This window comes from Lycorma delicatula, chromosome 4 (assembly GCF_047948215.1).
Source record: "Lycorma delicatula isolate Av1 chromosome 4, ASM4794821v1, whole genome shotgun sequence".
Lineage (NCBI taxonomy): Eukaryota > Metazoa > Arthropoda > Insecta > Hemiptera > Fulgoridae > Lycorma > Lycorma delicatula.
The window spans coordinates 25,683,993-25,707,103 of record NC_134458.1 but is presented as its reverse complement, the minus strand read 5'-3'; the positions used below and the strand labels follow the sequence as shown (position 1 = coordinate 25,707,103).

General features: G+C 33.0%; 1 protein-coding gene across 10 annotated transcripts in view; it reads right to left on the bottom strand.

The window, feature by feature from the left end:
• The window catches only part of LOC142323199 (inositol hexakisphosphate and diphosphoinositol-pentakisphosphate kinase 2-like), a 330,980-nt gene that overhangs the window by 79,396 nt on the left and 228,473 nt on the right, over window positions 1-23,111 (bottom strand). For all 10 annotated transcript variants that reach the window (XM_075362529.1, XM_075362537.1, XM_075362533.1 and 7 more), the window contains 2 exons: window positions 21,803-22,031; window positions 12,978-13,081 (listed from right to left, as the gene is read on the bottom strand). In XM_075362529.1, coding sequence (XP_075218644.1) covers window positions 12,978-13,081; window positions 21,803-22,031 — 333 coding nt within the window. The remainder of the gene's footprint in view (window positions 1-12,977; window positions 13,082-21,802; window positions 22,032-23,111) is intronic.

The window sequence follows — 23,111 nt, the reverse complement described above, 5'->3', positions numbered from 1 at the left end:
AGATAGTGAATCTTCGATTTTCATGCACTTTTTCATGAATTTCACTGGCAACATCATCACTCACAACAGAGGGCTTACCACTCTTTTCTTCTTCATGGATGTTTGTCATTCCATTTTTAAAAAATCGGACCCATTGCTATACTAGACAAGTCACTCATAATGTTTGGGTCATATACAGTACACAACTGATGATGGATGTCTGCTGCCAAAACATTTTGTGCTCAAGGAAATCTTATAACACAAGGTTACGCACCTTGCATTTCGTGGGATTTTCTATTGCAACACTCATATATTTATGTTTAACAAGAAAACGGGCTAACATACACGACTCACATTGAGAGAGCTGGAAGTTCACGGATTCAGAAAGTTCACTGATGTGTCAATGGCGGCGCCACTAACACTACTACTAGCGCTATGCTACAACAGAAGTTTCTTTCCAAACTGCTCTCATATGTTATGAATTCACAAGTAAATTTCATAAAAAATAAACACACAGTAACTGGTATTTGAATTATGGAGGAATGAGAAACTCGGCTTTACAGACAGAACTTTAGCCATTGGACAGCAAACAGGGTTCCTGGAGTCCTGTTGAATGCCTATGGATTGGTCCATAGGCATTCCTATCACTGGCTTCACAGATCCTAACAATTTTAAAATGGACCCAACAGGATTTTGCCTATCCCCACAGAACCAGAAATGGAGATGAAGGGTTTAATAATAAGGAAGAGGAGTGGGTAGTGAGAAAGATTCATCCATAAAGGAACCAAATCACAACATAAACCCACTGAAGGGTACCTTAAGACTACCTCTGAGTAGCAGAAATCCAATCTGCCCAGAATTTCTTGAGAGAACACTATCTGTAATTTCTTTCTCAAAATTTCTTGAGTAAGTTTTTATGAAGGATGGCAGCAACACATTTATTGATCAACAACTCTGTATTGACCAGTTTAAATTTTGCCATAAATATACATTTTCTTCCAGAAATTCTAATCCTTTAAAGAGAGGTTCCTGAAATGACAAATTTGAACATCCCTTATAATTGGCGACGATAGGAAGTATAGCCAACTAAACTGCAAACTATTCCACCAGATGCTCATTAAGGAGTACAAGTAAATAAATGCATCATAAGAGATAATACATGATAAAAAAAATGCTGTAACAGATTTTAATTATTCAAAGTTCAGTTTTATACGCCAACCCAATATAAGAAAAAGATTTAGTTGGATTTATTAATTTGTAGTAAATCTAAGTAAATAAATAAAATAACATCTATTGACATACTTATAAAAAAAAAAAAATTAATAATAATATTGCCACCGGTAGAGAAGCTTACAAAGAAGAAAGAGAGAAAATAAAGCAAAAAAAAAAATCTACAAAAAATAACAAAGGATCCTTTCTACTAAGAATTCATAAAAAAAGTATAAAAGGTGCAGACAATAGAAATCGTTACAGTTGAACAAACAAAAGGGTGGATCAGGTACTGCTACTGCAGGTCAGACCCTAAGTTCAGAGATATAATACTGCTGAGGACCAGCAAGTTTACAGTATTATCCCCATCCCTTTCCTTACCCAATATCATTGACCTGGATAGGCTTAGCATGTACCATTCTAGGACAGCCCAGTCAACCCACATTCAACTGTAAACTAGTTGCAGTAGAGTACCACATAGAACCAGGCCCTAAAATCGCCTCCAGCACCCATTCCTTACAGGAGGATGGCTCCTGATTACAAGGCTTTCTGCCCACTCTGGACATAATAGGTTAGCCAGAAGGAAATAATGTGGGCAAAGGGAAGGGCCCAGAGCCATTAGCGCCAGAAAATTGTGTCTTAACAGTTCACAGAACTAAGAATTAGGCGCACTGATCCACTGATGACTTCAGTGGTGAAGCCATCCAAGTTTGACAAAAGTTCATCATGAGCTGTTTTCAAGCGACAGTTCTAGGAGGCAATCAGTCATAATGGTTGTACAACGCCTTAGAAGGCCATGTTCCTGATCACCACACTTCAGGGCCAAGCAGAGGATGTTCTTCAGGGTGTACCATCTGTGGCTGGCTGCAACGATGTCATCACACCACTAGAAGATTGCTATGGACAGCACAACCTGGCAGCTATCTACTGGTGTGAGCTACAGGGAAGAGTCTAGAAGACCAACTAGATGCTGCAAGATTTTGCCACCATTATTGAGCAGCTAGGGCAACAGGCTGTAGTTGGGTTGCAACCAGCATACATCCAACAGGAGGCAACACACACATTCCTTGACAGGCTACAGGGCGCTGAGATCAAGAGGTAACTTCAACTTGGGTAAGCAAAGTCAATTAGCCAGGATCTGGAACTGGAGGCAACTGGTGCACTGTTTCACCTTTGAAAAATTGGATGAGGAGTGCAGGGATGAGATTAAGACTTCTGAGAAGACAATAATGATTAAAACGATTACAAGGGAAAGAAAAATACCTACTATAGAACCGAAGAACAAGGGTTGACCAGTCTGTAGGAACTCAATGGATCAGGCCACTTGAAAATTGACTGCAAGAAGTCGGCAAGAAAATTAAGAAGCGTTGATCAATGGAGGAGAATACCAACACTACCAACAACCTCATTTCACCAAGTCTATACTTATCGCCTATAAGTATAGGATCCAACAGCCTGATCGTTGACAATGTAGTATAGGAGCATCTACACCAGATAACAGTAGACAATATTCATTGTTAGATCAGACATCATCAGCATTGTGAAAAGAAGAAACTAGATTGGCCATATGTCATCAGAACTGCATCTGGAGACACTCTACTTGTTATCAGCGAGGCCTGCATAGAGTTAGTTACAGCTTGGTTGGTGCTGTATTTGTGTGTGGGAATTTGTCCTAAGTCTCAGGTGAGACTTAGGATGACTTTATCCTTAATCTGACCATCCTAGAAGCTTATGGTGCAACTGTGGACATCAGACAACTCCTGCGACTAGGTAGTGATGTAGAGTCCCGAAAGCATCCTGAAACCACATTCAGAAAGAATGATACTATTAAAAGACGAGACAATACCGGCACGGAGTGAGAAGGTAGTGTTGACTGAGTTCACTAGTGTCAAGTTCCAAATTGGCCATTCACTAGTTTCAAATACAAGGAAGGTTCCCATCAAAATGGTAAACCTTAAAATGACTGAACAACCTGTGTTAAGAGGAACCACTATAGGAAAGTAATTTTCTAGTCGGGTCAATTCCTAGAAATTCAGAAGGGAAAGTGTCAACAAAGAAAGGTGAATGGTTGAACACATAAAAAAAATTAATAACAGATGCTAGCGCTACATTAAAAATTGAAGACCAGAGGGAAGTACAGTAGTTTATCATCAAATATCAAGACCTCTTTGCAGCAAAAGAAGATTCCTATGGCCATACAAATATGTATCACTGCATCAACATGGGACACTGTCCAGGCAATCTGTAAACCACCTTGGCGCCTGCCTCCAGCAAAACAAAATGAAGACAACAAGATGGTGAAAGATATGAAAACTAAAGGAGTTATCGAGAATTCAGACAGTCCTTGGTCCTCTCCTGTTCTATTAAAGAAAAAGTATGGTGAACTGCATTACTGTGTTGATTATAAAGACTGAACAAAGAAAGACTGCTTTCCTCTCCCACAAATCAATGACACTCTAGACATGCTTCAAAGTGTAAAATGGTTCTCTTCACTAGATTTGAAGAGTGGATACTGGAAAATTGCTCAGCATTTTCTACTGGACAAGGTCTGTGCACAAACCTCGTCCAAAAGGCATTCACAGTGATGCCTTGGACTAAGCAATCCACAAGCAACATTCGGATGACTAAAGGAGTCATTAGTTAAGTTAAGGTAGGTTAATAAAGTAAGGAGTAATAAAATCAGTTATGTGTGGTTTAACCTATGAATTCTGTCTAATCTACTCGGACAATGTGACTGTCATCAATCACTCTGTAGAAGAACATTTTTCAAAACTTACAGAATGTTTGACAGGCTGCAAGATGTAAATTTGAACCTAAGTACCTACTTTACTTAAACAAACCGAAATTTAAAAAATCTTATTATGCTGGGTGATTTCAATATAGACATAATGAAAATTATTAAAGACAGTATGAATTTTCAAAACAATTTTTTTGAAATGAATTATAAACAATGCTTTCAAAAATTTACTAAGTCAGGTCTTAATGGTTCATGGTTCATGTATAGATAATGCGTTTATAAAATCTAGCTCTGGAATATCTAGCACTTTTTTAGAATTTCAAATAATATAAAGCAGTTATTTTTTTCAATCTTCTGAAACTAAATTAATCAATTTAAAAAATCTTGCTAAAATTTGTAGTGAAATACCTTTTAATCATACCTGTATATTGTATGACCCTAATCTTAAAAAAAAACTTTTTAATAAATTCAACTGATGAAATTATAATTAAGTCAACAATCAGAGTAAAAAACAAAAGTAAACCTAGGAAGTCTTGGAACAACAAAGGTCTTATTCAGTTAACAAAAACAAAAGAAAAATTGCATAAAAAGTGGAAGATAGCCTTAATAATAGAAAATTGAAAGATGAATACAATATGTATAAAACTAAACTATATAAACTACTTAGAATTGCTAGATTTAATTATGATAAAAATAAATTAAAAGATTGTGCTAATGATGCCAGAAAAATATCAAAATTTGTTAACAATAAAATTGGGAAAGGCATAAAAAATAGAGTTGAAATAAATGTTATAATTAATAATAAAAAACAAAATAAACATATGACTAATAATAACGAAATAGCTAACTATTTTAATGATTATTTTGACAGTGTTGATAAAGAGATTGCAAATAAAATTAATAAGAATTCATTACTCAATCTATCTAACAGTGAAATTAAAAAAAAACCATTAACAAAAACAGTATATTTTAAAACTTGTATCTGCCATGAGATATTAAGCACTATTCTACAATTAAAAAACACATACGATGGAACAGATGGTATACATGCAATTGTATTGAAGTCAATTTTTCTATATATTGTTGAACCTTTAGTATATTTAAATAAACTTATTTTCAAAACTTGACCAACTCAATTTTAAATTAGCTGCAGTAATTCCTGTTTTTAAATCTGGAAATCATAAAGTAGCAACTAATTACAGACCAACCTCAGTCTCCAATTTCACTAAAATCTTTGAAAAACATTTGCATAGTAGAATCGTTAAATTATTGGATAAACAGTGTATTTTCTAAGCTGCAAATTGGCTTCAGTAAAGGTGTAGGAACTAAAGATGAAATTGCAAAAATAGTATAATATGTTATTAAAGGTTTAGATGGGAAAAAGTATGTTATTGTTGTATTTATTGATCTTGCTAAGGCCTTTGATACAGTCAATCATTCACTTTTCTTAAAAAAAAACTTTATAAAATAGGTATAAGAGGAGTTACTCTAGAATTGATAAAGGCTTTTATGAAGTAGACAATGTGCAGTAAAAATAAAAAATACTAAAAGTGAGGCTGCTACAACAAACATTGGAGTACCACAGGGTGTTGTGTTAGGGATACATTATTTATTATTTACATAAATTATATTTTTACTGTAAACACTGATGATTCCATAATTATTTTCTATGTAGATAACATAGCAGTATTATACTTTGCAGATGACACAGTAGTATTATACTCATCTAACAACTGGAATAATGTGAAATACAAGTTACAACATCTTTTAAACGGTAGAAAAATTTGGTTACATTCAAATATGTTATCTTTAAATGTAGATATTACAGTCTGTATAACTTTTTCCAATCACCGTGAACTTTTACCCTTAGATTTTTAATTAAAGCTAAATAATGAAACTGTTAAAATACTTTGTATCGAAATAAAAAGTATTTAAACTCCTAAATACTTGATATTTCAGTACAAAGTATTGAGAAGTTTTTGTGGATCAACATCTGAGGTGGGATTTTTAAATAGCAAGTTTATTACAAAAGACAAAATATATCTATATTATTAATATTAATTTATTTAGATTAAATTTTTTATAGTCCATTTTTTTCTTTTTCCTATGTACGTTAAATAACTATATATAATATAATATTTTTCAGCCTTCACAAGAATTAGAGGACACTTCTTACCTTTACTTTTTTATGTTCATCAAAATGTTTTCGAGCCTAACCCCATCTTCAATGATATATTTTTTTTATATATTCTTGATTTTTTTACATTTACATATTAATTTTATTAGCTTTTTACATTTTATTTTGTAAAAATTGTTTGTTGATAAAATTTAGAAACATTTCAAAAATTCAGAACAAATATTTGTTTAGTTAAGAGAATGAAAAAAAATCTAATATATAATATATTATTATATAAGCTAAAGAAGGTAATTAATACAGGTAGTTTGTTTTGGTCAGCACTGTGACATATGGAATAATTACATGGAGAAGTGTGAACAAAACGCTTTTAAAAATTTTATGTAATGTACATGTCAAAGTTATCAAAATAAATTCTGTCAATAGGATTATTCCTCTGAATTTTAAACAAATATATGCTCTTGAATCTTTATACCTTCATTGTAGTTGTTTATCTAACTTGTATCTACAAAAGGTTTTGATTACAAGAAGTAAATCTTTACAGTTGACTAAAGTCTCTACTAAACAAATAAAAATAAAAATCATGTTTATACATCTGTTATATATTTTAATAAACTTTTGAATACTTATAAAACTTTGATATTGTGAAACGTTAAAAAAATATACGAGAATCGGTTCATAATAAAGTACTTGAAGAGTTGTGTTGTTAATTGGTAGAAGAATTTTGTTATTTGGGAAGTAGAATTACTAAAGATGGCCAAAGCAGGAGCAATATAAAATGCCGAATAGCACAGGCAAAACGAGCTTTCAGTAAGAAATATAACTTGCTTACATCAAAAATTAATTTAAACGTCAGGAAAAGATTTTTGAAAGTTTATGTTTGGAGTGTAGCTTTATATAGAAGTGAAACTTGGATGATCGGAGTACCTGAGAAGAAAAGATTAGAAGCTTTTTGAATGCGGTGCTACAGGAGAATGTTAAAAATCAGATGGGTGGATAAAGTGACAAATGAAGAAGTGTTGCGGTAAATTGATGAAAGAAGCATTTGGAAAAATATAGTTAAAAGAAGAGAAAGACTTGTAGGCCACATATTAAGGCATCCTGGAATAGTCGCTTTAATATTGGAGGGACAGGTAGAAGGAAAAAATTGTGCAGGCAGGGAATGTTTGGAATATGTAAAATCCCCAACAAGTTAGGGATGAAGGATGTAGGGTGTATACTGAAATGAAATGACTAGCACTTGATAGGGAATCTTGACTAGCACTTGATAGGGAATAACATGACTGAAGACAAAAAAAAAATTATACTGCTTTTTGTTAATGAGATTGGTCTTCTGATATATATGGATAAAAAATGTGGATGATTTCCCTTTTTGAATATTTGCATTATTCATATGTATTACTGATATCTATGACATCTGGTGTATATATATTTACCTTAATGTTTTATCAATTTTGTAATGTTTTTTGGCGTATAAAAACAGATTACAGAATGTATCTCTTCTTGGACATAAACAGGGCACAACAATTCAACGTGTTGTCACTTTGGACTGAAAACTTACTAAGGTTATGCAGTGTTATTTGATACAGGAAGAATTGTATTTTCCCTAACTTGGCCAAGAAGTTTTAGTAATGATGAACTATGACCTTTTTCATTCTTGGATTGTGATGAATTCTGTAGATATGTCATTGATTCTGTTAAGGTCCTTCCCAGTTGATCTGAAGTTTCAGACATCTTCTGAATGTTTCCGTTGGATGGTTGAGCCACACATGATCTCCTTCTTGAAACTCAGACAAATTTTCCTGTAGGTTGTATCTTGCTTTCATGCGGTCACTGGCCATCTTCAATTGTTGTTGGGCATAATGATCGACTTCTCCAAGTGACTAACCGATTCTGTGTACTGTGTACGGTGTTGAAGGCTGCTGTTTCCCAGGTGGTGAACCAAAGAGCAAATCACATGGTAACCTCTGATCTCTCCCAAAGATCATCTTGGTGGATGAAATGGCAGTGATTTCATGTACAGCTACATGAAATCTGTAAGCCACTAGAAAAAGAGATAGTATCTTTTCCTAGTTGTACTGATTAACTTAGATGACCTCTCATAGGTACTCCGCTGTAGTTTTGATTTAGCATTCTACCATGCCATCTGACCGCAGATGAAGTGATGTAGTTCTCATTTTTTGTATACCAGATGCTCAAAAACCTCTTGCAAAAGACAAGATTCAAAATTTCCCTCATTATCACTGTGTACTTCTATTAGTACCCCAAAATGGCAGAAGAATTCATTTACCAGACCATCTGCATTAATGCTAAGAAGCATTAATGATGCTTCTTGGTTTGACAAAGTGCAGACTTCCAGACATTTAGTGAATTAGTCCATGATTACTAGGAAATATCTATTTCCTCTTTCGATATCTGGGAAAGATCCACATGCGATGTGCATTTTCGTTACTTGTACTACATTTCATTACTTTCATTTTGTTCTTGTTCATTTAAATGCGGTAGTTCTTGAATAGGACTTCATCCATGCCGTTCATTGTTTCTTCTAAATCTTGTTTACTCTCAACTAGAATTATTATATCATCAGCAAATTGTAACATCTTTATCTGTTCACCTTGGACTATTACTCTGGATATAAATTGTTCTTTATTAACATTAACTACTAGTTCTATGTAGAGATTAAAAAGTAATGGGGATAGGGAACATCCTTGTTAGACTCCCTTCTTTATTATGGCTTCTTTCTTATGTTCTTCAATTATTACTGTTGCTGTTTGGTTCCAGAAAATGTTAGCAATTGTTCTTCTATCTCTGTATTTGAACCCTAATTTTTTTTAAAATGCTGAACACTTTATTCCAGTCTATGTTATCGAATGCCTTTTCTAGGTCTATAAATAACAAGTATGTTGGTTTGTTTTTCTTTAATCTTCCATCTACTATTAATCTGAGCGCTAAAATTGCTTCCCTTGCCCCCATACTTTTCCTGAAACCAAATTGTTTTTCTCCTAACACTTCTTCCACTCTCCTCTCAATTCTGTACAGAATTCTAGTTAAGATTGATGCATGACTAGTTAAGCTAATTTTTCTGTATTCTTCACATTTATCTGCTCCTGCTTTCTTTGGTATCATGACTATAACACTCATGGGGAAGTCTGAGAGAACTTCCCCTTTTTCATAAATATTACACACCAGTTTGTATAATCTATCAATCGCTTCCTTACCTGCACTGCACAGTAATTCTGCAGGCATTCCGTTGAGGCGTGTCAAACCTCATGAATAAAAAATAAAGCTAACATTGTATTGTATGTAATTATATGACATTGTAGTAGATTTAATATAAGTAAGTTTTTTGACATTGTAACTTGTATGTAATTATGTGACATTGTATTAGTGTTAAGATGTTGAGGTTCTCGCGTATGCGAGCTGTAACGTAAGAAACTTTGCTGGAAAGGGAAGGTGATTATGTTTTTTCTCTGGCCGGCTAGTAAGCGTGTGGAAAGGGCACTAACACTCTCACTCTGGACTTGGAAGGAGCAGCAGAACCAGACATTAAGATCGGCAACCAGGTATGCTGTGAACGGTGGAAGGCGAACAATGTAGTGAAGAGTCGAATGCGTATGAAGATGACTTCCTTTGATGATGTAGCGAGCATCCGGCCGGCATCAAAGGGTGTATCCCAACATAAAAATGATTAATTCTAAGACAAATTATGTCAATAAAATTTAACTTTATTCAAACATTCAAATTTCTTAGCGTTATTTCAGTTCATTTAAAAAGATCCTTCAAAAAACCAAACAAAGTCAGAATTTTGGTAATAATTTTATAAAACATTGAAAACAATTTCATTTTTCATTTTTGTTTTGTGTTGTTCTTGGCACGTCAATGGTGCAAGGCGAAGCGTGGTCGGCCGAGAACGGCGCACCGTCTATTCCAGGAGCGTTTCTGCCATTCAAATCTTTTAATGCTCTTTTAAATTCAGATCTCAGTATTATTTTTCCCCTTTCATCATCTTCAACTTTCTCTTTTTCCTCTATAATACCATTTTCTACTTCACTTCCTCCATATAACTCTTCAATATATTCCACCCATCTATCGACTTTGCATTTCATATTATATATCTGTGTACCATCTTTGTTTAACACATTATTAGATTTTAATTTATGTACCCCAAAATTTTCCTTAACTTACGTGTATACTCCATCTGTTTTACCAATATCCACTCTTTCCACTTCTGAACACTTTTCTTTAATCCACTCTTCTTTTGCTAGTTTGCATTTCCTGTTTATAGTATTTCATGATTGTTGACAGTTCCTTTTACTTTCTTCATCACTAGCATTCTTATATTTTCTATGTTCATCCATCAGCTGCAATATATCGTCTGAAATCCAAGGTTTTCTACCAGTTCTCTTTGTTCCACCAAAGTTCGCTTCTGCTAATTTAAGAATTTCCTTTTTAACATTCTCCCATTCTTCTTCTACATTTTCTACCTTATCTTTTTTACTCACACCTTTTGTGATGTCCTCCTCAAAAATCTTCTTTACCTCCTCTTCCTCAAGCTTCTCTGAATTCCACCAATTCATCTGACACCTTTTCTTCAGGTTTTTAAACCCCAATCTATCATTATCACTAAATTATGGTCGTTATCAATTCTGCTCCAGCGTAAGCTTTGCAGTCGACAAGTTGATTTCTAAATCTTTGCTTAACCATGATATAATCTATCTGATATCTTGCAGTATCACCTGGCTTTTTCCACGTGTGAATTCTTCTATAATTTTTAAACCGGGTGTTGGCAATTAAAAAATTATACTTCGTGCAAAACTCTACAGGTCGATCCCTTCTTTCATTCCTTTTGCCCAGCCTGTATTCACCCACTATATTTCCTTCCTTGCCTTTTCCAATGCTTGCATTCCAATCTCCAACTATTATTAAATTTTCATTTTCTTTTATGTGTTTAATTGCTTCATCAATTTCTTTGTATACACACTCTACGTTGTCATCATGGGTGCTTGTAGGCATATAGATGTTAACAATTGTGTTTGTTTAGGTTTCGATTTTATCCTTATTATAATGATTCTATCGCTATGTATTTTGAAATACTCTAACCTCTTGCCTATCTTGTTGTTCATTATGAAACCTACTCCTGCCTACCCATCATTTTAAGCTTAGTTAATTATTCTAAAATCACCTGACCAAAAGTCTTTTTCCTCTTCCCACTGAACCTTGCTAATTCCTACTACATCTACATTTATCCTATCCATTTCTCCCTTTAAATCTTTTAATGTACCAACCTTTTTTAGACTTCTAACGTTCTATGTTCCAACTCATAGAATGTTATTTTTTAATTTTCTGGTGACCCCTTCCTTAGTAGTCCCTACCCGGAGTTCCGAACGGGGGACTAGTTAACCTCCGTAATATTTTATCAAGGAAGGTGCCTCCATCTTTGTTATATGAAAATGCATAGAGATACATTTTCTTGGAAAAAAGCAGCTGTAGTTTTCCATGTTTTCAGCTGCACAGTTCTCAAGAGGATTGAGTGATGTTGATATGGCCGTTTAAGTTGTCCTGACCTACGCCCTTAACAACTACTGAAAGAGCTTCTGCCCTCTTTCAGGAATCATTCCTTAGTCTGAGTCTCAACAGATACCTCTCCCATATGGTTGCACTTTCGGTCCAGCTACTCTGTATCACTGAGCACTCAAGCCCCCTCACCATCGGCAAGGTCTCATTATTTATAGAGGAAGAGTATAATTTTATGCATCAATATTTTGACGATTGTTATGTTGTAACTTCTGATATCATTCAATGGCTTCACATTGCTGTAGGCAATGTTAACCAAATTGTGCACAAAAAATTCAAGAGTAATAAAATTTCATTTCCCCACATGAAAATGAATGCCCTTCATCTACAGAAACCATTGTCTCTCTTTCTTTTGAAATTGTACCAATGAGAAAACATGACTCATCCACCAGTACAGCATCAACTTTTCAGCATCTCTTACTTTCACTTATTCAAAAAAAAAACTTTTTTGAGGAATGAATTTTTTCTGGTGATGAAGAAACGAATCAAAATATTCTTATGGAAATTGATTGGAAACTTTCATAGAGTCATTCACAATACTTACTAACAAATGTGATAAATGCATATCCAATTTCAACAGTAATGTAGCAAAGTGAAAAAGAATGTAATTTTGTTTTCTACCATTGGTTTTTTATATTTGATATAAATAATTGTTGTAGAAAATAGGATAATGTTTTAAACATCCTCATAGTATCTTATTAATACATTACAAATAGCATCTACAGTATTCTTGATTCAGCAGCAGGCTTGATGAGGTAGTCGCTGGCTGTGGGTACCACCTTCCTAACCCTGCTTGCAGAGCTTTAAGTTCCCTGGCCAGTGACCTGACCAACAAGCCTACCAGTAGAAGCCCTCTGATGAAGATAATATAGACAAGTGCCGCTCAGAAGAATTGCCTCGACCGCACCAGTGAAAGATGACTGAAGCCAACCCGACACTATGGGGATCTGAGGACCACCACTGCCATGCTGTGCTGGGGTCTCAACAGCTGCTGACAAGAAGTTTGGTCTGATTCCAATGGATGAGCCACAACTCCCCGACTACAGCCAAGCCAACACTGCCATAGACCAGCAACAGGACTCAACAACCCTTCTACTTCATCACACATACAAATGACCCTTTCCAAGGTTCCAACATAACGTTCTAAAATGACATATGCCATTGAAACAGTTCGGTAACAATATTAATCCACTAATTTTCTAGAATAATTTTTAAGTATCTTTACTTATTTGTTGTTTGGTTAATTGGTCCCAATTTCTACAAACTGAATAGGCCCTTGATTATTACAGTATTTTGTTTTTTCTTAAATTAAAAAGTAAGAAATAATTTTTTAATTATACTTACTTTATTGGAATTGGCTGAGAGGACTTCAAGTTCTGTCTGTAGGAAGAATTATCCTCAGTCTTCTTTTCAGCTGGAGGAGAATTTTCCATGATACCAGGAGAATCCTAAAAAGAAAGAGGAAATAGTAGTGTAATAAAAGGGGGAAAACACAAATTGCTCAAAAGTAAGCTATGATTAATATAACTAGCCTGTATAATTCACCATAACTGCATATGAATACATAAATATATATTGTATATATAATCCAACTTGATCAACCTAAGGATTTAAATAAGACGACACTTACCTTATTTTTTCATATATTACAATAGCGCTTTCATGGCAACCCACATCTTCAGTTGTAATTTACTTTTTAAGTGTTTATATCAAACTAGATATTATACTCAAATACAAATAAATATATATAATTTTTTTTTTTTTAATAATATATGAAAAATTTCTTTATAAATTAAAAAAATTAAAATATACAAATTTTTTTAAAAATCACAAATTAAAATCTTCTTTAAAAACATATAAATTATAGAAATTAAAAAATTAATAGTTATTAAAAACTACATATATGAAAATACGTCAGATTTAATAAAGGATTAAAATAAATAGGATAAAACGTACCAAGTACCTTGGCTACCCAATGTTACAGTACTGTGTGAATTTGAATTAAATTGATTTATACATTATCATTATTTTTATCTGAAAAAGTGCTGTCATCTACTGACTGCAGTATTTATAAGTGTGTCATCTTCATATTCTGTTTGCAAGTTGATCAAGTTGAATATCCTTTTATATTTATAAAATTTCTCCAAAATGTCTAAACTTTTATTATTTATATTATATTTCTTGATTTCCAATATTTCCAAATTAGTTTCAAAATCAGAATGTTTGTTGTTAATGAGGTGGTCAGCAACATTAAATAACCCCAATTTTGCATTTTTATAGTATCTAACATGTTCAAGAAATCTGGTTTTAAAAGATCTACGTTTTGCCTATATAAATGTGGTCACAAATTAATTACATTTTATTTTATAAATTCCACATGAATTGTGTAAATTATATGAATCAGTATGTTTGCTGTTTTTTAAATGATTTATTATATGGTTATTTGTCTTGTATGCAGGTTTAAATTTACTTTTATCATAAACCTTAGTTACATTTTCAACAAAGTAATCAGAATATAAATATTTTAAATATAAGGTGTCAGTTTTTTGTGTCATTTATTGGTATCAGAGATGTAGTATTGTTAATTTTTGAAATTTGTTTTTTGTATATATTATCAAATAAAGAGTAACTACAACCATTATGTATAGCAATTTGTTTTATAATATCTATTTCTTTTTTTAATTTATTTTTATTTTTATTATATTGTGTATAATTAATCGCTCTAGTAATCATGTTTGTATATGTATTAATTTTGTGTGACCAAGGATGATTTAAATATCTATGTATTGTGGTTTTATTGGTTGTGGGTTTTCTATATACTGATGTTATTAATTGATTAATATTATTAATTTTGATACTAACATCTATGTAATTTAATGTTCTATTTATATCGATTTCAAAGGTAAATTTTATACCATTATAATATGAATTTAGTTTACTCAAAATTATTAGAAGTTTATTAAATATAACGGGATTATAAACGAAAAAAATATCATTGACATACCGAGTCCATAATAGGATATCATGAGTATGAATGTCATAAAAAATTTTATTTTCAAAATCCTGTAAATAAATTTCAGACATGATAGCTGACAAAGGAAAACCCACCGGTAAGGTAGTTTCCTGAGTATAATATTTGTCAACAAATTTAAAGTAGTTTTGTTGGCGTATATCTGTAATTATAGTAATAATATTATCAACAAACAAAGGATCTTCGTGATTGTATACTAACTTATTTTTTATTACATGAATTGTTTTGTTATGGGTATGCTAGGATAAATATTACTAATATCGTAGCTAACCATCCTAGTTTTTTCTCCAATTGTTAAGTCTTTTAATTTATTAACAAATTCAAATCCATCTTTTACACTATAATTTAAATTCATTTTCATCCTAAGTATTTTATCTATTATTCTGGAAATAATATAAGATGGAACGGTTGTAAAATTAATCAAAGGCCGTAGAGGGAAACCAGGTTTATGTATTTTTGGAAGTCCAGTTAATTTTGGTGCAATTGGTTCAAAAGGATATAATCTGGAGTGATATTTTAAGTTAATGTTATAATTAAAAATATTACAGTATTTTGCTACTTAAACTTTTAGTTATTTTTAAAAATTTATTAGTGGGGTCATTTATTTCTTTGAAATTATTTTCTAATATATATTGTTTCATCAAATTATTATATTTTTCGATATTCATGATGACAGGTGTATTGGTTTTATCTGATTTTAAAATAATACAATTATTTTTATTAAATTTATTTTTCAAATGATAAATTTTTTTTTATTATTATTAAAAATTGGTTTGCAAGTTGTTTACGCCGTTTTAGCGTAAAGTTTCCGTTATTTTCTACGAATTCTAAGCTAGGGTGGGTCCCGTTGTTTTGTTACAGGAATGTTAAATTTCACTTTGTTTCGTATTTTTGGGTTTGTCAAAACTACCTGTTTTATTATTTGTTCTCGTGTTCGACCCTCCCTCCGTCATCCTTAGTGACCGTGTCCATTCTTCTATCGAATTATTTTTGACTACCCTTTTCATACACCCGTTATTCTTTCGTCCCCTTACTAACACATGCACACATCTCTTGTCTTTTACACACACTCTCTCCTGTCCACTAACTGGATCTGGTTTCCCCCTTTTTCTTTCTCCATCTTTTCGGCAGAGTAGATCCAACATCTCACCAGTGCAGTCGCCTATGGCCATACTCTCCTGCAAACTTTGTGGTAACATTCTCATTCAAGCAGAATCTCAAAACTCGTCACTACACATCTGAGATTCTACGCATCATTCTACCACCAAACCACATCACACCTCTGTATTCCTGATACACCAGTGCGGACTACGCCCAGGATTACATATGTATTCATCTGTACTTGCTTTTACGAGTTCATCTCTTGCTAATATTTGTGTGTGATACAGGCAAGTGCAAATTATTCATTATTATTCATATTAAACGTTTATGTTATCCTTGTTCATGTGTAGCCCATTTTATGGGTTATTAAATGCAAACTATCGTTCTTATCAAATCTACTTTTAATTTAAACACTACTTCAGAATTATAAAACTTATGTGCGATATATTTCATATATTATTATTGATAACTATTATTATATTTCGTGTTGCTCATCAAAAGTTCGTGTTCAAACGTCAGTTACTCAGAGCAAATTACCTTTACATGAAAGGTTTATTGCAATCAACTCTATCATTTAATCTAATTTAACTTGTTAATCGCCGAGATTAATTCTTATCTATTCATGCACTGAATTCATATTCTCTTAAGTTAATCTAAAGAAAATTACTCCTAATATGAAGTTATGTTTTTGTGCTTCTTTATAACTTAATACTTTCAAGAAAACTTACTATTAGAATAAATTCTATTTATATTATTATTTATTTTAATGTGATTATATTGTGATTTAACGCCTTCTATACTTAAATTATTGTAAACAATTCTCTTATTTACCGGCTCTGTTACACAGTGTATTTATAAAGGTTTATTCATGTATTTTTGTATTTAACAGCATTATTCATTTGTTGATTCAGCTGATATATTAAGTTTTATTAAGTCATGTTAATTTCATAATTTCCTGTTATGTTTTAAGATTATAATTATAACATAAGTTCATTTGTTACACTAATAAAGTTCAATTTCTTTTGGCAAATACTAGCTGTGTGTTTTTTGTTAACTTTACCCAACACAAGTTAAATTTTCACATTTAATTTCATGAATTTTACTACTAATGATATTGTATAACTGTTCTTTGTCATTAGGATTTACTTTATTAATATTTATTTCAGAATCAAATACTATATTTTTAATAATACTATTTTTATTACTATCATTCAGATTAAATTTAAACGGGCACAATAAACTGTTCCTTATCATCAAGATCAACATTTTATCAAATCAAAACAAGTATCAGTAAATGAACCCAAATCCACCTGTACATCTTTGAAATGTAAATCTTCATAACCACCATTCACTACAAAATTCACTACAATAACCCAAACCTTTATTTTTTATTTTTTTTATTTTTTGAGGTTTTTAGGAGCATCGACTACTTTGGTATTAGCCCCATCACACTTCAAAAAAAAAGAAAAAAAAAGGTTCAATGATTCACATTCTCATGAATCAAAAATGTTCAAAAATTTACATTCTTCTATAACTTTGAATCCAGAATATTACTTCCTAGGCTTTCCTTTCGGCCATCCTTTCTTGCACCGTTTCTCCATTCTACTAACGGTTTCAACCTCTGATGACAGTGTATCTGAGGCCTCAGACATGGCATCGTCTTCCTCTCTTTCCGATGCCAGTGACGTTCTGCGGCTGACATCAGGAGACAGAAACTTTGTTGATGCAGTTAGCATTGTTGCTATTGAATCTAAACTAGCAAGCGATGCACTTTCCGCAGCTGATGAGCTGGATTCTATCTCTACTGCAGTGCTGGGTCCAGCTGAAATAGATGCTCTCACCGAAGCTGTTCTTTGAGCTTTTGGAGGCTCCATTGTTGCAGTTTTTATATCATCTTTATATGGTGCTTTCTCGATAATAACTTGCACCTCCATTTCGGTAGACTTGGATTTTCTTGTCACAATTTCTTAAGGCTTGTGACTAGTCGACGGAGTGATCTGTTTCTGTTTGTCAGATAAGTCAACATTTTTAATTTTTACGCTAGTTGGTGGCTTTACGATCACAGATTTGGCTGGTTTTTTAAACGGCGCTGGTGCATCTCTCATGTCAATGGCGTCAGTCCGGGGATGAGCCGTTTCATCTTAATTTGTTTTCTCTGATTAGTCGACTCAATATTTGAATCAATGAATCAATGATTCTTTCAATCATTGTCGCAAGACTTGGTGCCATCGTGTTAAGCAACTGCTCCACATTAATTTTAGATCTGGAAGGGGCAGCCGCTGCTTCTGCATAAGAAGTCGATGGTCGTGGTGTACGCTGATTAACAATTTTTTACGCTTCAGGATAACTGACCTTTTGAAGCGTTTTAACTTCCTGAATGACTGTTTCTAATTTATATGTAGGGCAGTTCCTTGAACGACAGTTGTGATGCCCTTTACAGTTAACGCAGATTGGAGGGTCTTTACATGGGTCACCCTCATGTGTTTTCTCTCCACATAAACATATTTCCTGCGCTTCACATCTAGCTGCTGTGTGTCTGAATCGTTGACACTTAAAACATCTCATCGTCTGCAGAATGAATGCCCGTACATCAAGCCGATGGATGCCAGCTCGTACCTTTTCAGGAAGGTTCGGCCTATTAAATGTTAAAACATGCGAGGCCGAAGGAACAACTTCACCATTTCTTCGTATGGTTAGTCTGCGACACTGAGTCACTCCCTGACTCGATATTTCTTGTACAATTTCTTCTTCTGTACAATTAAGATCGCGAAAAACAACTCCTCTGGATGAGTTAAGTGTGCTATGCGGTTGGACAGAAACCGCAAATTCACCGATCTTCTTAAACGCCTGAACTTTCTGGCTTTGCATGTCGTTGATGGTTTCGACATGCAATCCATTAAAAGTTTTATGAATTTCCTTGACAGGACCACCAGTACAATTAGTAATTTCTCTTGCGATTAAGAATGGACTAACTTTTTGAAAGTTTCCATTTTCCTTTGTAATAATTAAAAATCTTGGCTTAGGTACGCTTGGTTTGGGAGCAATGTTTCCAAACAACGACTTTCTCAATTCCTTACTGATTTTGTCAGCATCTCTCTTGATTTTATCTGACTCCTTACTCTTTTTCCTCTTCGCTTGTGGTGAATCGGAGGTTTCTAAACGAGGGTGTTTACATGCACCCTCCGCCATGTTAGTTTGTTCAATATTCATGAGCGTTTATCCCTTCTATAGCAAGGCTAGCTGCCGGGGTACACCCCCACTCCAGGGCTACTAACCTTGGAGGTCCGATCCGGTACTCCGGTGGTACCGGCATATGTCCTGGCAGATAGCAGATGCGCAATCTCTGCACTGACTCCAGGCTCCTACTCACCGAAGCTTTCAGAGCTCCCATGCACAGACATACATGGGCACCATTGCTACATGCTTGCCATCGCAGGGGGTATGTGGACAACGGAAGGGTCTCCGTTACATCTGCAATAACATTGACCCTGGCCGCCACATCGCCAGCTCTAAAAGTGGTATGAGTCCATTTCCAAAATCGTTTATTATTCCATTTCCTGCAGGTAGCCGAAAAATCCAGTCCGTTTAGTGACCTGAAGTTGGAAACAGGTCAAACGTAAAAAAGCATAACCAAGGAATTTACTTGGAACCCTGTTAGCCAGCTATATGTATTGTACATTAGTACAGCTGTTACCACCCTGGACGTGGAACGTAGATGTTGTGTTTCGGACGTGGGGATTACCTGCCTCAGGGCCCAAACCTTTATTATTATTATTATAATTCTTATTATAAATGCAATTATAATTATTATTACTATTATTTCTTGTTTTTATCAAATTATTAATTTTATTATGTTTAGATTCATTAAGTTTATTTTTATGAATTTCAATATTAGTTTTAATAAAATTAAATACATAATCAAATATTAAATGTCCCATACTTGCACCAATTGAAGGTGTGTATTATATAACTTAATATTTATCAGATTTCTTTTATAATATGCTTGTTTGATTTCCTGCTTCATCCTAAATCTTTCTGCAAAATCTTTTGTGTTTATTATATTCAATTTAATAAATGTATAATAAAAACAATAGGATTAACATAAAGGATTCTCAATTTAATAAATGTATAATAATAAAAGGACAAAACTAGCACTGTGTGCGTTTTGTTAGATAAAATTAAAATTTTCTTTTAGTATAACTTTTTATTAAATTAACTTTTTTCTTTTAATTATAAATTTTAAATATGGCAAAATCGTATATTGTTCTTGCATTTCTTTCATACTTTTAAGCGAATTCAATGTTCTAGGAATGCATTTTCTTAATTTCATAAATGATATCATTTTCATATATGATAAATGATTTTCCCAATTCTTATAAAAAAATCTTTTTTAGTTGGTGAATTTTTATTTCAGTTTGAATTGATTGATGTTAAAAGAACATATGAATTGTATGCAGGTATGTCACGCATGTTATAAAAATCTATCAGTGGTAGTTGGCAAGTTAGTTTTGTGTTTGCAAGTGAACGTGGCTATGAGCTGGTCAAGCATACCTACAGCATCTTTAGTAGTGTTATAATTTAAAATGATTATAAAAAGGGCAATGTCCATGAAGACCAACTACATCAGGATAATATAATTTTGGTAGAATTTCTAACCGCTTTTCCCAGTCTTAACACACAGGAGCTAATTTATCTCTTCACCTTCATTATTTTCAAAACGTAAAACTCAAGATATTGAACAAAACATTTCAAGGGACACAGTTGCTCGGAATACAGAACGACCAGTATCTAGATGCCATAAGCTTTTTTTAATTCCCGATGAGATTTATAAACTCCTGCCAGTAACAATAATTCACAATATGGCTGAAATGAGGTGTTAAAATTCTTCCATTTTTCTCCATAAACTTGAGTCCCTTCAATGTTATATTGCTGCCCCTCAATGTCATACAAACTACTATATTTTCTTGAACTTTGCTTTCTGTTTGATTTGACATACTCATATTGTACTACATAAAACAATGAAATCAAGACTCAACAAACTGAATTGTTTGCAGATATATTTATAATACCATGCCTGTTATATGCGCAAGTGACAAGTCCAGAGGTGACAAAAATTCATGTTGATACTTGCATTATTTTACACAGTCATGTAAAATTTGTAAACATATTCAGTTACACATACTTGTTTTCTTTTTTATGAATCAATCATTCACTTTATTTGAATAGTGTTTCATATTGATGATGATGAAATATATGCAAGTTCAGACATGTCAAACTTTCAAGCAAACAGGGAAATTATACCACATCCCCAACTCACCTCATTAACAGTGAGCAAAACTAAATAATATAAAATAGGCATCGGGAGTCACATTGACCCGAACAGTACTTAGTACAAAACTAAAAAAATAGAGCAATAATAAAAAAACAATATTAAAAACAATCATGTGGCTAAATCCTTCAAAATAAAAGTAATAAAGTCTTAAAAACCTAAGTAAAATCTTCAGCGGAAAAAAAAGACAACAAAAAAAACTTTTTCAGTTAACACTGACCCAAACAGAACAGCAAGGTTAAATCTAAGGTGCAACAAATATTGCTTTTCCTCAAGAAATTAACTCATCATCCAATGATTGGTGCAGGGTCTCTAAACAAACAGCCTCACCCATCCCCAACATTTCATGGAATCTGTGATGAATTAACTGACTTATAGCAATAAAGGGTAAAGTATAGTGCACTGTAATACTAAAAGGTAAATGCGGGAGTTTTTAATTTGGTTAATTCCATGATGACTACTCTAAATGAAAAAATCAGCTGGTAGATGGGAGATAATTAACATAATAAGTCTGTTTAGTAATAACTATGAAACAAAAAAACTCTAGCAGGATGTTAATATAAACAAGCTCTGTCTATAATAATGACACACTGCATTCCTTCAAACCAGTTAGAGCTTGAATTAAGTCAGTATATGGACACTCACAAATGAAGCTAACATATTTAAAAATGTCAATTATATAGCACCAATAAGAGTAAATGAGCATACAGAGCGAGCAGATGAACTGCTGTCTTCAGGGCCGGTGTCCTCCTGATCAATTCGTCCAAGCTGTTGTTGCTGAGTCTGCTGAATTTGAGGGGGTTGTTGTTGCTGCTGATGTGCAGGTGATTGAGCTGACTGCTCATTTCGACTATGTGGACGAAAACCAGGCCCAGGTGGCAAGTTCTTCTGGACACAGCAGTTTACACCAGGGCTAAAATGAAGCTCTACATGAAATCTGCAACATATATTAAGGAGATTAATATACTCATAAACAAGTTAATTTGAAATACCATAAATATTTTTTTTTTTGCAGAGAACTTAAACATTAACTCCTTAAAACAAATTAATGATTAGTTATGTAATCAGTAAGTAGTGTTCTTTGCTTGATAGATGGGGTATGATTAAAAATTAAATTTTAATATACTGTTGGTCTATAAAAAATCCCTCCCACAGTTTCTTTACCCAAGAATTTTAATCAAATTACAGAACTTGTGTGGAGCTGTGTACAAATATATTAATACAGGTTAAGTTATGAAATCCCGATAGAATTTAGTTTTTCTGGTGAATTATGTATGTTAAGAGAAGTCTGTTTTGTTCCAAAAAAATTTTGAAGTTGCAGTAAACTGAATAATAAATTTACTTTTTATTGTTAATAAACGTATAAATATACATATAATCTTTCAAAAAACCAAATATGCTGTAATAAACAACCACTGAGATTTTGGTATTACTGTTAGAGAAATTAGTGTAGTGCAAGCACTACTTCATGAATCACTAATAATCAAAATGGCAACTACATTTACCACAACATATTTCAACACAAAACAAAATATTATGTTATTTTGGTCTATATCCACCTTTTCTTTAAAATAACAATGTCAATGAATAACCATGCTCTTATTTCTTGGCTTTCTTTTCCCTCTTCACCTAATTATTAATCTTGTCCTATCAATGACAAATAACAAAGATGAGAAAAAAACAAGCTTATCTTAATTCAGTTTCTCCTGTAAAACCTTCAGTCTTCCGCTTTAGACCTAACTGAGCTTCCCAAATTTTTGTACATTCTTTTAGTAATTTTTGGAACATGCATTTTTTCCTTAAAGCTATCCATACTTTCTTTCTGGGGAGGAGGGACTATAATAGGTTCTCTTAATATCTATAGAGGTTTATTATCTGGTCTTTTTACTCCCAACTCTTCTCAATCACCTTTCACATGATATAGTTCAAATCTACTGCGGATCTTCTTCTCTGAAACTCATTCTGATTTTCTTCCCACTTGTGTTCCACTTCCTTTCTTATGATTATTAATGTATTA